Source organism: Lynx rufus, unplaced genomic scaffold (assembly GCF_022079265.1).
Source record: "Lynx rufus isolate CCGP_SWC_20201006 ecotype Redwood Valley unplaced genomic scaffold, mLynRuf1.p SCAF_3, whole genome shotgun sequence".
NCBI classification, from domain to species: domain Eukaryota; kingdom Metazoa; phylum Chordata; class Mammalia; order Carnivora; family Felidae; genus Lynx; species Lynx rufus.
Genome location: NW_025814845.1, coordinates 143,700,368 through 143,715,200, shown reverse-complemented (window position 1 = coordinate 143,715,200; position 14,833 = coordinate 143,700,368). Strand labels below are relative to the sequence as shown.

Below are 14,833 nucleotides of genomic sequence, written 5' to 3'. Positions count from 1 at the left end.
TCAACATTGTAGTCTTGAATTTTGACCTGACATAACCTGGATGGGATCTTAAAAGAAAAGGAAAAGGAAATGTTCATAGGGTGAGCCAGAAAAGTAGAACAGTCAAAATGTTGTTTTACATGAAGAGAGAGATAGGAACAATGCATGTGGATTCTGGAATTAGGTTGAATAAAGATATCTGTAGTAGTTATGACAACATTATTTTAGGACTGGGGAGGGTGAATTGTGAGGCAAGAGGAAAACACTTATGTTCCATGAGTATTGTGCATCTTGGTATTACAGCTATGCATATGAAGAGTGTCCATGTATAAAACAGGTGTTTTCACATTTAAAAGCTTATTCAAATGAGAGGCTGAATATGGTTTTTCTTTTTTCAGAATCTGTGTCTAGACATGAATGTGTGTCACTATTGTGTTCTCTCTCAATCTATCTCTTTTTTCCCTGTCTCTCCTTAAGTTTGTCTCTGACAACTTTGTGCATACTTTTATCCTTGCCTTTTTCATGCAATATCATCATTTACTTTTTTTCATTTGTGTCTGTCCTCTGAGAGCAAGGATGATCTTTTTACTCTTTGTAGCTTTCCTGCCTAACACCTAGTAGTAGGAACAGCTAATTAGTGTTCCATAAATAGTTGGTAAATTGAAGTTAAAAAAAAAGTAAGACAAATCATAAATGACTTTTCAGTTCCAGTTCTCTGAAGATGGATTATTTGAGTATGGAGAATATTGAATTTAGAGAATTATTTGAATTATAGTGATGCTCATATTTGAAACTGACAAAAAACAAAACAAAACATAGGTGGTAAAGTTATTCGAAGTGTGTATAAAGAAATTAGCCAGGTGCTATTTTGCCAGTGAGATGAACCTATACACGTTATTAAAGTGTAAAAAGTAGATTATTTTCTTTTTAAGGGTGAATCACCTAGCCATTAATCATTCTAGCATTTTCTTTAATATTAAAAGAAAGAGCAATTTCAAGAGAGAAGTATATGCAATTACTTGTTTGAAAAAAGGGTATACAAACTGCATGTATTTGTAATTAATTTGTTCCCATTCTTGTATCTGAAAATTGTATAATTGTATGCCAGACACTAATCAAAAACAAAATGCTAGTAATTTAGTATTCTTTTTTTTTTTTTTAATTTTTTTTTTCAACGTTTATTTATTTTTGGGACAGAGAGAGACAGAGCATGAACGGGGGAGGGGCAGAGAGAGAGGGAGACACAGAATCGGAAACAGGCTCCAGGCTCTGAGCCATCAGCCCAGAGCCCGACGCGGGGCTCGAACTCCCGGACCGCGAGATCGTGACCTGGCCGAAGTCGGACGCTCAACCGACTGCGCCACCCAGGCGCCCCTAGTAATTTAGTATTCTTACGTCTTAGTCTGATCCTGTTGTCAGAATACCTCAGGCTTTATTAAGGGAAAAAAAAAGTCTCCAGGCCAAAATCTTTTCAAAAATAACGATAAAAATTTTATATTATTTTGTAAGCTAAAAATCCTTTATGTGTTTATATTAGAACCATTACTTTAAAAACATCAGATTCAGATTCTTTTTATGTAAGATCATTATTGCTTAAATGTGTGCAATTTGGGGGCGCCTGGGTGGCGCAGTCGGTTAAGCGTCCGACTTCAGCCAGGTCACGATCTCGTGGTCCGTGAGTTCGAGCCCCGTGTCGGGCTCTGGGCTGATGGCTCAGAGCCTGGAGCCTGTTTCCGATTCTGTGTCTCCCTCTTTCTCTGCCCCTCCCCTGTTCATGCTCTGTCTCTCTCTGTCCCAAAAATAAATAAACGTTGAAAAAAAAAATTAAAAAAAAAATGTGTGCAATTTGGTGTACAATAATACTTAGGTAATGTGGAAGCAGGTCTTCTCCATATTCAAATAATCCATCTTCGGAGAACTGGAACTGAAAAGTCATTTATGATTTGTCTTCCTTTTTTTTAACTTCAATTTACCAACTATTTATGGAACACTAATTAGCTGTTCCTACTACTAGGTGTTAGGCAGGAAAGCTACAAAGAGTAAAAAGATCATTCTTACTCTCAGAGGACAGACACAAATGAAAAAAAATACATGATAATATTGCATGAAAAGGGCAAGGATAAAAGTAGGCACAAAGTAAAGAGGTAGTGCAGACATGTTTAAGTAACTAACCGTATCTTGGATAGTTAAAAAAAAGACTTCTCAGAGTTGTCCTCTGCCCTCTTTTTAATTTTTCCCTAATGCTCTGTGCTAGGATTTTAACACAAAGAAGTCACAGTTTCTTACCATTAGGAAATCCCATGTGGCAAAATCTTTGTTGGAAGTGTATGTGTAATGGTATGGAGCCACAGATTAGGAGGCTTTATGTTGTCAATATCGTATAGTTTCATTAAGTATGGTAAGGCCCTTTTGGGTTAGAGAAAGCCACAGAGAGAGGAAGTGATCTTGAGCTAGGCCAAAAAATAAAAAAAGCTCATTGGGTAAATAAGGGGGGGAAGAATGAAGTTCCATGCAATACACAATCCCAGTATATGCAAGGACAAAAAAAGTTTATTTAATATGTGTGTGGGAGCACCTTCATGCTGTGGAAGGATAATGGGCTTTGGTTCCAATTCTGGTTCCGATCACTTGCCCCGCAGCCATGGGCAAGTTGCTCTGACTTTGACATTCAATTTCTCTATGTGTAGAATGGAAACACTGTTATTAAGGATTGTTTTGTGGATTTAATGACAAACATAAAGGACCTGCAGTGTTCTCTAGGCTCCCAATCTTTATGTAAGTGTCTCATCAATATGATTGTCTTAAGCCCTTTTTGTAATAGAAGGCATGTGAACAATATGAGAGATTTTGTATGTTCATAGCAGTTTAAGATTTTATTCTTGAAAGTCAGTTTGGCTGAATGTAAATCTTTGGTTTATATTTCCATTCCTTGAATTTCTTTACTATATGAAACTCCATTGTTTTCTGCCATAAAGCAAAGCTATCAAGAATCTGATGACAGTCTTATTTTCTCTTATAAATGATTTGGTCATTTTGCTTGGATACTCAAAGGGTATCTTTCTTTTTCCTTAAAGTCCAGTAGTTTTTAAAAAATACATTTGGTGTTATCATTATTTTCCAGTAGGTTCTGTGTTTTTTTAATAGTTACTTTTGTTTTAGAGTAATTTGGGGTTCATGGCAATATTGAATAGAAAGTACAGTTTCAGTATATCCCCTTCTTTGACCTATGCATGGCCTTTCCAACCAACAACATCCTCTCTCCAGAGTGGTGCATTTGTTAAAATTGACAAACCAGCATTGACACCTTATGATCACCCCAAATCCATAGTATAAAGTCCACTCTTGGTTTTATACCATTCATGGATTTTGACAAATATAAAGTGATACACATACACTATAATATCATACAAAATATTTTATTGCTCTAAAAAATCCCTGTGTTCTACCTATTTATTCCTCCCTCCTCTCAAACTCCTAGCAACCACTGGTCTTTATAGTGTCTCATTAGTTTTGCCTTTTCTAGAATGTCATGGCTGGAATCATACCATATGTAGCCTTTTCATACTGGCTTCTTTAGTAATAGGCATTGAAATTTTCTCCCTGTTTTTTCCTGGTATGATACCTTATTTCTTTTTAGTGCTAAATAATATTGCATTGTAGGGATATGCCACAGTTTGTTTATATAGGTTATTCAGTAGGTTATTCACCTATTGAAAGACATTTTGATTGATTGCAAGTTTTGGCAGTTATGAATAAAACTGCTATAAATATCTATGTGCAGGTTTCTATTAAGACAAAAGATTTTACTTCTTGAGTAAATACCAAGCAATGTGAATGCTGGTTCATGTGTTAACAGTTTGTTTAGTTTTACAGCACTCTGCCAAGCTGTCTTCCAAAGTGGCTGTACCATCTTGCACCCCCATGAGAAACGAATGAGAGCTCTTATTGCTCCACCTCCTCAGCAGCATTTAGTGTGGTCGGTGATTTGGATTGTAGCCATTGTAGTAGACGTGTAGTGGTATCACATTGTTTTGATTTGCAATTCCCAAATGGCATGTGATGTGGCGCATTTTTTCAGATGCCTGTTTGCCATCCATGTATGTCTTTGCTGAGGTGTCCGTTCAGATCTTTAGTCCATTTTTAAGTTGGGCTGTTTAGTGTTGTTTTTTTTTTTAATTGTTGAGTTTTAAGAGTTCCTTGTATGTTTTGGTTAACAGGGTTTTAAGTCTTTATGTCTTGTGCGAATATTTTCATCCACTCTGTGGCTTGTCTTCTCATTTTCTTGACAGTGTCTTTTGTAGAGTTTTAAAAAGTTTTAAATTTTAGTGAAGTCCAGAGTCGCCTGAGTGGCTCAGTCAGTTGAACATCCAACTCATGATTTCAGCTCAAGTAATGATCTTACCATTCATGGGATTGAGCCTTGCATTGGGCTCTGTGCTGACAGTGCTGAGCCTGCTTGGGATTCTTCCCCCCGCCCTTTGCCACCCCCCTGACACACTTGCACATGCTTTTTCTCTCTAAATAAATAAATACACATTTAGAAGAAAAATAAATTTTAGTGAAGTCCACCTTATTAATTCTCTTTTTCATGGATCGTGCCTTTGGTAGTGTATCTAAAATGTCATTGCCAAACTTGAAGTCATCTGGATTTTCTTCTCTGTTATCTTCTAAGGGTTTTATAATTTTGCATTTTACATTTAGGACTGTGATCAGTTTTGAGTTCATTTTTGTGAATAGTGTAAGGTCTGTATCTAGATACTTTTTGGGGGAGAGGGGAAATGGGATCTCCAGATGTTCCCGTGCCATTTATTATAGAGTGTATCCCTTCTCCATTGAATTGCCTTTGCTTTTTCATTGAAGATCAGATGACTGTATTTATATGGATCTCTTTCTGAGCTATGTTGTATTTCATTTATCTATCCATTACCATACTGTCTTGATTACTGTAGCTTTATACTGAGTCTTGGAGCTGGGTAGTATCATTCCTTGAACTGTGTTCTCCTTCAGTATCATGTTGGCTTCTCTGGATCTTTTGCCTCTCTACATAAACTTTTAGAATCATGTTGAATCAACTTTTAGATATCAGTGTTGATATCCGCAAAATAACTTTCTAGGATTTTGACTGGGATTGCATTGAATCCATAGATCAAAATGGGAAGGACTGACGTTGTGACAATATTCAGTCTTCCTGTTCATGAACATGGAATATCCCTTTACTTAATTTTTCTTTGATTTTTTTTATGAGAATTTTATAGTTCTTTTCATTGTAGTGTATCTTTATAATATGTGGTTTCCAATCCTTCCCCCACCCCAATTTTAGGAAAGTGTTATTGAATTATAGTTTTTCTAGTTTTCTCTTCCTTAAGTCTATTTCAGGAACTTCTGTTTGTATTTTTGATATTTTTCATCTTTCTCTAATATCTGCCACTTTCTCTTAAATCCTTTCTATCACTTTTTTCAATTGAAATTTTTCTCTCCTGTTCTCCTTTTATATCTCTTACAACATTATGTGTTTTGTTTATATGATTTTGTGTTTATTCTAAGATATTTATTTTTAAGATTTTTTCTTTTTTTCCCCTAGTTTTTCTCTAACTCTATCAACTGCCTCATTTCTGATTACTTTCTCATTATAATTTATATTCTCTAATGTCTTCCATGATGTTCTTAATTTTACTAACAAATTTTTTACTATGTTATAATTTTAGTTTTTTGGTAGGTTTTAATTTTCTATAGCAGTGGATCTCAAATGAGGGTGATTCTGCACACAGAAGACATTTGGCATTGTTGGGAGACATTTTTGGTTGTTAACTGGGAAGGGCACTATATATCTAGTGGGTAGAGGCCAAGGAAGCTGGTAAATCTTCTACAGTGCATACTATAACAGGTGCTTTCCAAAACAAATAATTATCTGATCCAGTAATGCCAAAGTTGGGAAACACCAGTCTTTGAGGACATTATTCTACTTCATACTCTTTTTTTTTTTCTGATAACTTGTACAGAATTCAACAATGATCCTCTGTTACTTATTTTTATGTGAAATTAGATTTATTAAACTTTTAGGCACATGAAATAAAATAGCTTTTCTAACTTCATAGCCTATTAGGGCTTCCTTTTCGGTTATTTTCATGTAGTGTTTAAAAATTAAAGCCTAGGGGTCCCTGGGTGGCTCAGTTGGGTAAGTGTTCTGACTCTTGGTTTCAGCTCAAGTCATGATCTCACATTTTATGAGTTTGAGCCCCACATTGGACTCTGTGCTTACAGTTTGGAGCCTGCTTGGGATTCTCTCTCTCTCTCTCTCTCTCTCTCTCTCTCTCTCCCTTTCTCCCTTTCTCCCTTTCTCCCTTTCTTTGCCCCTTCTGCATGCTCTCTCTCTCTCTCAGAATAAATAAATAAATTTTAAAAATTAAAATAAAAATTATTGCCTTGTAGTTTCTGAGCTCTTCTGTCTTTGTTCCTTTCCCCCCACTTTTCTCTTTCCTTTGTTTCTCTTATACCTGCACAGATCAATTTGGATTCTCCTTCCAGCAATTTCTTCAGAGTCTGAGGCTTTGTTCTAGGAGGGAGCTTTAGTTGGTTAGTTTTCAGAATTCTTAGGACCCAGACTTCTCCCACCCTTTCTGACCTCCCCATTGACCCTTTCCATTTACTTGCAAATTAAAATCTGTAAAAATTATTCCCATTTCAGCTGCTTTTCTTAAAATGACCCATCATGCTTGCTTGTAAATACCTGCTGTCTCTTTTGGGGGTTCTTCTGACTTGGGGCCTGTTAAGTGCCTACTGTTTTCCTCTTTTGAACAGATGCTTTTACTGAGTCTGGAGGCTGTCAGTGATTTGTCCCCATTCATATGTACTTGGGGGTTTGTGAGGATACCTTGTCGCCTAGATTTGGTTTAGATGTTATTCATGGATATATGGTTTTGCTATCCTGATTTTTTCTGTTTTGTGCAGGAATTCGGGGAAATAAAACAAAACAGCATTCTTTGCTCTCTTCCCAGATTTCTGCATTTGTCTTTAAATACTTGATCCATGTATGATGTTGCTGTAAAACTTTTTCTCCCATTTGACTGTTCCTTCCTACAACCACTGCCAGGGAAAATAATTCATAAGAGATTCTCACTTATGATTTTCCCTTTTTGGTAAGGTGCTTGTAGTGTTTGGGTATCAAGGTTTTTTCTGACCTTACAAAACAAGTTGGGGAATATTCCCTTTTTCCCTGTTTTCTGGAAAACTTTGTAAAAAATTATTACTTTTTCCTTGAGTATTTGGAAGAATTCAACTATGAAGCCATAAGACTGTGGAGTTATCTCTGTGAAAAGATTTCAATTATGGATTTAATTTATGTCGTAATTTCTTTTGAATATTTAGATTATTTGCAAATATTTTGCATTTAATTTGCTGACATTTTGGAGTCTTTCTAGTTATCTTTTTGTTATTGCTTTCTAGTTTCATTGCATTGTGATTACAGAACATCATACTGTGCATAATTTTCATCTTGAAGTTTTTGAGACTTGCTTTATCACCCAATGACAATCTGTTTTGATGTTTCATATATACTTGAAAAGTTATTCAGTATAGTTGTATGTATGTATGTTCTTTGTCAACTTGTTTATTTGTTATATGAAAGTCTTCTATATTTTTACTGATTATTTTCATCTGGTTGTTGTATCAGCTACTTAGAGAAGAATGTGAAAATCTCCAAGTGTATTTGTGGATTTGTTGTTTTCTCCTTTTAATTCTATACATTTTTGCTACTTGTTATTTAGTGCATATCAATTTAAATTGTTGCAGTGATTGTTTAGATTGTTGCATTATATTGTTTAGGTGATTGCATTGACTCTTTTATACATCTTCTGTTGTATTCACCATTTTTATTATTATGACTTCTCTTTTTATCTCTAGTAACATTACTTCTTTTAAAGTCTACCTCACGTTATATAGCTACAGCATTTTTTTGGTTAATGTTTGCTCATTATGTTTTTTCTGTATCTTCTTCTAATTTCTCTGATTCCTTATGTTTTTCTGTGTCTTGTATCTCAAATCCAGGCTGCCCATCTTTGTCTTTTAATCTTGATTGTTTAACTTATTCATGCATAATGTAATTACTGATATGGTTTGCTTTTTAGTCTGTGTAACAATCTCACAATGTTTTTTATATGTCTCATTTGTACTTTGTTTCTTTATTCTTGTATTTCATTTTTTATTCCCCTTTTTGGACTAACCAAGCATTTCATTTTTCTCTTCTGTTTTTAATTATATATTTTTCATTTACTCTTTTGTTGTAATCCTAGATGACAAATTCTATCCTTAATTCTACCGTAATGCTAATTCACATGTACCTTAATTTAGCATTTATATTGTTTCTCAAACCATGTATGAGCCTTTTAACAATATCACTCTATTTATCCCTTCTAACCCTTTTGCCTATTGTCACCATATACTTTAATAATCTTATATAGCTCATAAAGCAATATTATTATGCTAAGAAATCAATATTCATTTACATTTACCCATGTTTTATTCTTTACAGGGTTCTTTATTCCTTCCTGAAGTTACATACTTCCATTTGATATCTTTTTCCTTTGAACTGCCTTTAGTATTTCCTGTAGTGCAGATATGCCCTGTATAAATTCTCTCAGCTTTTGTTTATCTGAAAAGATCTTTATTTCACCTCTATCTTTAAGGATCATTTTCAGTGTGTACTAAATGCTAAGTAGGTAAGGTTTTTTTGTTTCGTTAGTTGGTTTTGTTTTTTTTGTGGGGAGGGGGAGGGTGGGCAAGGGGATTGCTTTTGCTTTATTTTGTTCTTTGCATTTTAAAGATGTTAGTATATTTTCTTTTGGCATCCATAAATATATGTCATTTGTGTGTCTTATTTTTGTTCCTTATTTTGTTCCTATGTTTTTCTTCAAGCTTTTTAAATATTATGTCTTTGATTTTCAACAGTTTTACCATGATATGTGTAGATGTAGTGTCCTTTGTTTTTAACATGCTTTGGGTTATTTCAATTTGGGGGAGACTGTATGCATTAGATCTTTCTATATTGCTTCTTCCCAATTCTTTTTCTTTTCCTTTTTGGACTTTAGTTACACAAATATTAGACCTTTTGAATTCATCATGTTTGTTATTGCTCTGTTCTGGTTTTACACATTTTCTTCCTTTTTGCTTTAGTATGAATACAGGTATACCTCTGAGATATTGTGGGTTCAATTCAAGACAACCACAGTAAAAGCAAATAACACAATAAAGCGAGTCTGATGAGTTTTTTGGTTTCCTGATGCATGTAGAAGTCATGTTTACACTATTCTATGGTCCATTAAGTGCATAATAGCATATTCTAGAAAAGCAATGTACATACCTTAATTTAATAGTGTTTTATTGCTAAAAAATGCTATCATCTGAGCTTTCAGTGAGGTATCACTGATCACAGATCACTGTAACAAATATAATAATAATGAAAAAGTTTGAAATATTGCCATTACCAAAATGCAGCAAAGACACAAAGTGAGCACTTGCTATTGGAAAAGTGGCGCTGACAGACTTGCTCATGCAGGGTTGCCATAAATCTTCCGTTTATAAGAAAATACAGTTATCTGCAAAGTGCAGTAAAACAAGCTATGCCAGTATTTCTACTGATCTGTCATTTCACTAAATCTGTCTTCTGTGTTCTCTAATCTTCTGCTGTCTTCTCAGTAAATCCAGTGAGTTTGTAATATCAGATATTGCATTTTTCTTTCTTTTTAAAATTTTTTAATGTTTATTTATTTTTGAGAGATTGAGAGAGAGACCAATCCTGAGCAGGGGAGGGGCAGAGAGAGAGACACAGAATCCGAAGCAGTCTCCGGGCTCTGAGCTGTCAGCACAGAGCCGGTGTGGGACTTGAAGCCACGAACCACAAAATCATGCATGACCTGAGCTGAAGTCAGATGTTCAACCGACTGAGCCACCCAGTGCCCCGTATATTGCATTTCTCAATGTTAGAATTTCCATTTAATATTCTTTTATAGATTTCAGTTCTCTGTTGAAAATACCCATAGATTTAGCCATTTGGCCCATTTCTTCCTCTGTTTTCTTGAACATATGCATAGGCTTATCATGTTGGTTTCTTTAGGATTATATTGAATATACACATTGGAGGAAATTGATATCTTTACTATATTCACTTTTCCAGTCCATGACTATTTATATCCTCCTATATATCTAAATCTTTTATTTCTCTCAACAGTAGGTTATAGTTTTCTCCATAGAGGTATTTTATATATCTTGTTAGATAATTCCAAAAATTATATAATTTTTGATGCCATTGTTTTATTCATCTGTTTTGAAATTTTACTTTATAACTGTGGCTCATATGTAAAAGCGGAAATATAATTTACTTTTGTATATGACTTTATATTCAGCAACTTTGCTTAAGTTCCTTCATTAATTCTAATAATGTATTGGTAGATTCTCTTGTTATTATTTTTGTAAACCCGTAATATTATGTTTTATTTGGGGCACCTAGGTGGATCAGTCGGTCAAGTGTCCCAACTTGGTCTCAGGTCATGATCTTGTATGACCTCTTGAGTTTGAGCCCCACATTAGGCTCTGTGCTGACAGCTTGGAGCCGGGAGTCTGCTTCAGATTCTGTGTCTCCCTCTCTCTCTGCCCCTCCCCTGCTCATGTCTCTCTCTCTGAAAAGTAAATAAACATTTTAAAAAACAGTTATTTTATATTTTACAATTCTTACACTTCTTATGCTAAGACTTCCAATAGAATGCTGAATAGAGAAGTGCCATGTTCTTGACTCAAGGAGGTAAATATATCATATTAGCTCAAGTCTTTTATTTAAATATCCATTGTATTGGGGTACCTGGGTAACTCAGTTGGTTGAGCGTCTGACTTTGGCGAGGTCATGATCTTGTGGTTCGTGAGTTCGAGCCCCACGTCAGGCTCTGTGCTGACAGCTCAGAGCCTGGAGCCTGCTTCAGACTCTGTGTCTCCCTCTCTCTCTGCTCTTCCCCCACTCATTCTCTGTCTCTCTCTCAAAAAATGAATAAACATTAAAAAAATTAAAAAAATCCATTGTAAGATTAAGGAATTCTCTTCTAGGCTTGTTTTATGAAGAGCATTAAACTTAAACTCTTTTTCTGAATCAATTGAGATGATTGTATGATTTTTCTTCTTTATTATATTAACGTGGAAAACACCGTTGATTGATTGTCAAATATTAAACAGGTTTTGTCAGTATTAATCACTTTTTTTTATTGTTACCAGTCTTATAAATGGATTTCATTGTAATTTTCTGATTGTAGTTAATTCCCTTGTCATATTCTTCTGGCCATTTTGATTTGCTTCTTTATAAATTGTATTTATATTCTTTGCCCTTTTTATATGGCATTGCCCATGTTTTTTTGTGTGTGAATTTTTATCTGGGATAGATAATCTATATCTAGTATATCAACAGAGGTTTTTCCCACATGCTGCTAATTAACTTATGCTTTTTTTTGGCCATAAGGATTTTTTTTTAATTTTCATGCAAATATGTCTTTTTCTTTATATCATCTGAATTTTCTTTAATGGGTCAAAAGGTTTCCAAATTTTTAAATCCTTTAGATAGACAACGCATGCATGTGAGTATGCATTGGCACTCACACACATGCATGACATTTAATCTAATTGGAAATCTAACATTTTTCTGGATTATTTTTTTGATAGTTACTATTCAAACGAATTTTATTTTATTGGGTATTTTGATTAGAATTAAATTTGGGGCACCTCGGTGGCTCAGTCAGTTGAGTCTCTGACTGTTGGTTTTGGCTCTGGTCATGACTTCATGGTTCGTGAGTTCAAGCACCATGTCAGGCTTTGTGCTGACAGCACGGAGCCTGCTTAGGATTCTCTCTCCCTCCCTCTCTCTCTCTCTCTCTCTCTGCCCCTCCCCTGCTTGTGCTCCCTTTCAAAATAAATAAATAAACATTAAAAAAAAAAAAAAGAGGTTAGAGTGGGAGAGAGCCAAAGCATAAGAGACTGTTAAAAACTGAGAACAAACTGAGGGTTGATGGGGGGTGGGAGGGAGGGGAGGGTGGGTGATGGGTATTGAAGAGGGCACCTTTTGGGATGAGCACTGGGTGTTGTATGGAAACCAATTTGACAATAAATTTTATATATTGAAAAAATAAAAAAAATAAAAAAATAAAAAAAAGAATCATATTAAATCTATATATTGATTTTTGGAATGTTATTTTTATGCTATTCAAGAATTTAAGTATGTCTTAATCTTTGTGCCATCTTGTTTTGTGTTTGTCAGTAACATTTTGTTTTCTTCATTTAAGTTCTTACAGCTTTTTCAGTAAATTGATTCTTGTGCAATGTGTGTATTTTTGTCTTTATTATGGATGACATTTTTCCTATTTCCCTTTCTAAGTTTTTATTTCTAGTTTATCTTTTTAAAATTTTTAAATGTTTGTTTATTTTTGAGAGAGAGAGAGACAGAGACAGAGACAGAGTGTGAACTGGGGAGGGGCCAATAGTGAGGGAGATACAGAATCCAAAGCAGACTCCAGGCTCTGAGCTGTCAGCACAGAGCCCGAGGTAGGGGGACTCAAACCCATGAACTATGAGATTATGACCTGAGCCGAAGTCAGATGCTTAATCGACTGAGCCACCCAGGAGCCCCTATTTTAAATAAAGCGATTCTTTCTTTCTCTGTGTCTATCAATGTAAAATTTTATATGCAGACACCTCACTGAATTATTTTTTTAAATACATTAAGTTATTTCCTTTGACATTTTAGATCTTCCAAATGTGTGGGTAATATCATCATTGATAAGAACTAGTGTTTTTTATCCAATATTCTATTTCTTTTCCTTCTTACTACATTCATTAGGCATTCTAAAGCAATCTTTAATAATGGTGCTAACTGGCATCCTTGTTCCTGATTTTAGTAGACATGATTTTATAACAGAACAGTAGCTGAATGAGCAAAAACACAGATGTGTCCTCTATCACAATTTGTTGATGAGGCATTGGTATAGGGAAGATATTCAAAACATAAGCAACACTATAGTTTTGTTCTTGATTGACTAGGAAGAAATACAAGGTAAAATAACTAAAATACACTCATACACAACTTGTTTTCCTAAGGAAGTTAACCGAAATAGGCACAGTTCCTGGTATTCTGGTGTTATGGTAGGACTACCAGCAACACAAAGTGTCCACTTAACTTTAGTGATAATGATTTGAAATTGAGAACAGTAAGCCAGACTCTTTTTTCCCCCACTTATTTCAGCCATGTATGTGCAAACATAATACACAGAGAATTGAATATATAAGGGGTTGGGATTTCTCCATGTGGGTAAAATGAGTTGAAGATACATGTCAGAAAGTGGGTTTTACCATAAGAGACTCTTAAAACCTGAGAACAAACTGAGGGTTGATGGGGGGAGGGGGTGTGGTGGGAGGGAGAGGAGGGTGAGTGATAGGTATTGAGGAGGGCATCCGTTGGGATGAGCCCTGGGTGTTGTATGGAAACCAGTTTGACAATAAATTGCATATTAAAAAAAAAAAAGAAAAGAACTTAAAATGCTAATATATATATATATATATATATATATATATATATATAAACATTTGTATATGTTTCTATAGTATCAGGGCATTGTAGGTACGGTTGGGTAACATTTTTAAAGTTGGGGTAGTAGAGGGAGATAAATGGAAAAATAGGATGTTAGAGGGTGGAATATTTAACACTGAAAATTTTGAGGAGATAAATGGAAAAATAGGATGTTAGAAGGTAGAATATTTAACACTGAAAATTCCTCATTAGAGAGGAATTGAGAGGCCCAGATTGGAAGGATTATTGATGGAACTCCAGCAATCAACTAAATTAGTTAAGAAAGAATTAGTGTTGGGGAGATCTCCTGACTATGAGCTAGAAAGTAACGTCTTCAAGGAATGAATGAGAGTGACCTGTTTGTCTTATAGATAATTGCAATAAGTTGTTCTGAGGTAAATCCATTCTCTCCTGGCATCAATTAAAAGTATGGGGGGGGGGCGCCTGTGTGGCTCAGTCAGTTAAGTATTCGACTTCAGCTCAGGTCATGATCTTGCGGTTTACAAGTCCGAGCCCCACATTCGGCTCTGTGCTGACAGCTCAGAGCCTTTAGCCTGCTTCAGATTCTGTATCTCCCTCTCTCTGTGCTCCTCCCCCTCTTATGCACTGTTTCTTTCTCAAAAATACATAAAAACATTAAAAAAAGTTTTAAAAAAAAGTATGGGGAATTTCTGAGCAATTGGAAGTAGTTAGCAATTACCAGAAACAAATAAAAGCAATTGGTTAATGATTTAAAATACAACATTTTGGTCCATAAATATTAGTTTCACCAAAAGGAGAAAGAAAGTAAACTATATGTTACCCTAAACATTATTAGGTATAATTAAAATGAAATTTAGCTATCACATGCCTAATCATTTATCAATTTTTATACATAACCGTTTACTCAGTAATTATTTGTTGTAAGAATGAGATTTTTGAATTTTGCTGTAAATGCTGTTACAGGTAAAATTCAAGTTATTTTGAGAATGTAGCATGATTTTTCTTTTTTGTTGTTGTTGTTTCAGAGATTTCTCCTGAAAGGGAGAAGTACAAACCTTTAATTACTGGAGAAGAAAAAGTAAAATATATTTCACTTGAAATGAATCCATCAGCTACTGTTGATTCTTCTGTTGAAACAAACAGTCCAGAGTTTAATGGGGCATCTCCACAGACGTCACTGAAACCAGAAGGAAATGTGGATGGTATTTTAATAGGTCAAAATGAGCTGTATTCAATTTAATAATACCTTAATTTCTTCTATATAAACAGGTCTTTATAAAC

General features: G+C 34.8%; 1 protein-coding gene across 4 annotated transcripts in view; it reads left to right on the top strand.

Annotated features, from left to right (window-relative positions):
* NEK1 (NIMA related kinase 1) overlaps positions 1-14,833 on the top strand; it is a 230,289-nt gene that overhangs the window by 159,027 nt on the left and 56,429 nt on the right. For 2 of the 4 annotated variants that reach the window (XM_047090703.1, XM_047090700.1), the window contains one exon: positions 14,578-14,766. In XM_047090703.1, coding sequence (XP_046946659.1) covers positions 14,578-14,766 — 189 coding nt within the window. The remainder of the gene's footprint in view (positions 1-14,577; positions 14,767-14,833) is intronic. The other 2 variants (XM_047090704.1, XM_047090701.1) reach the window with 1 other exon arrangement.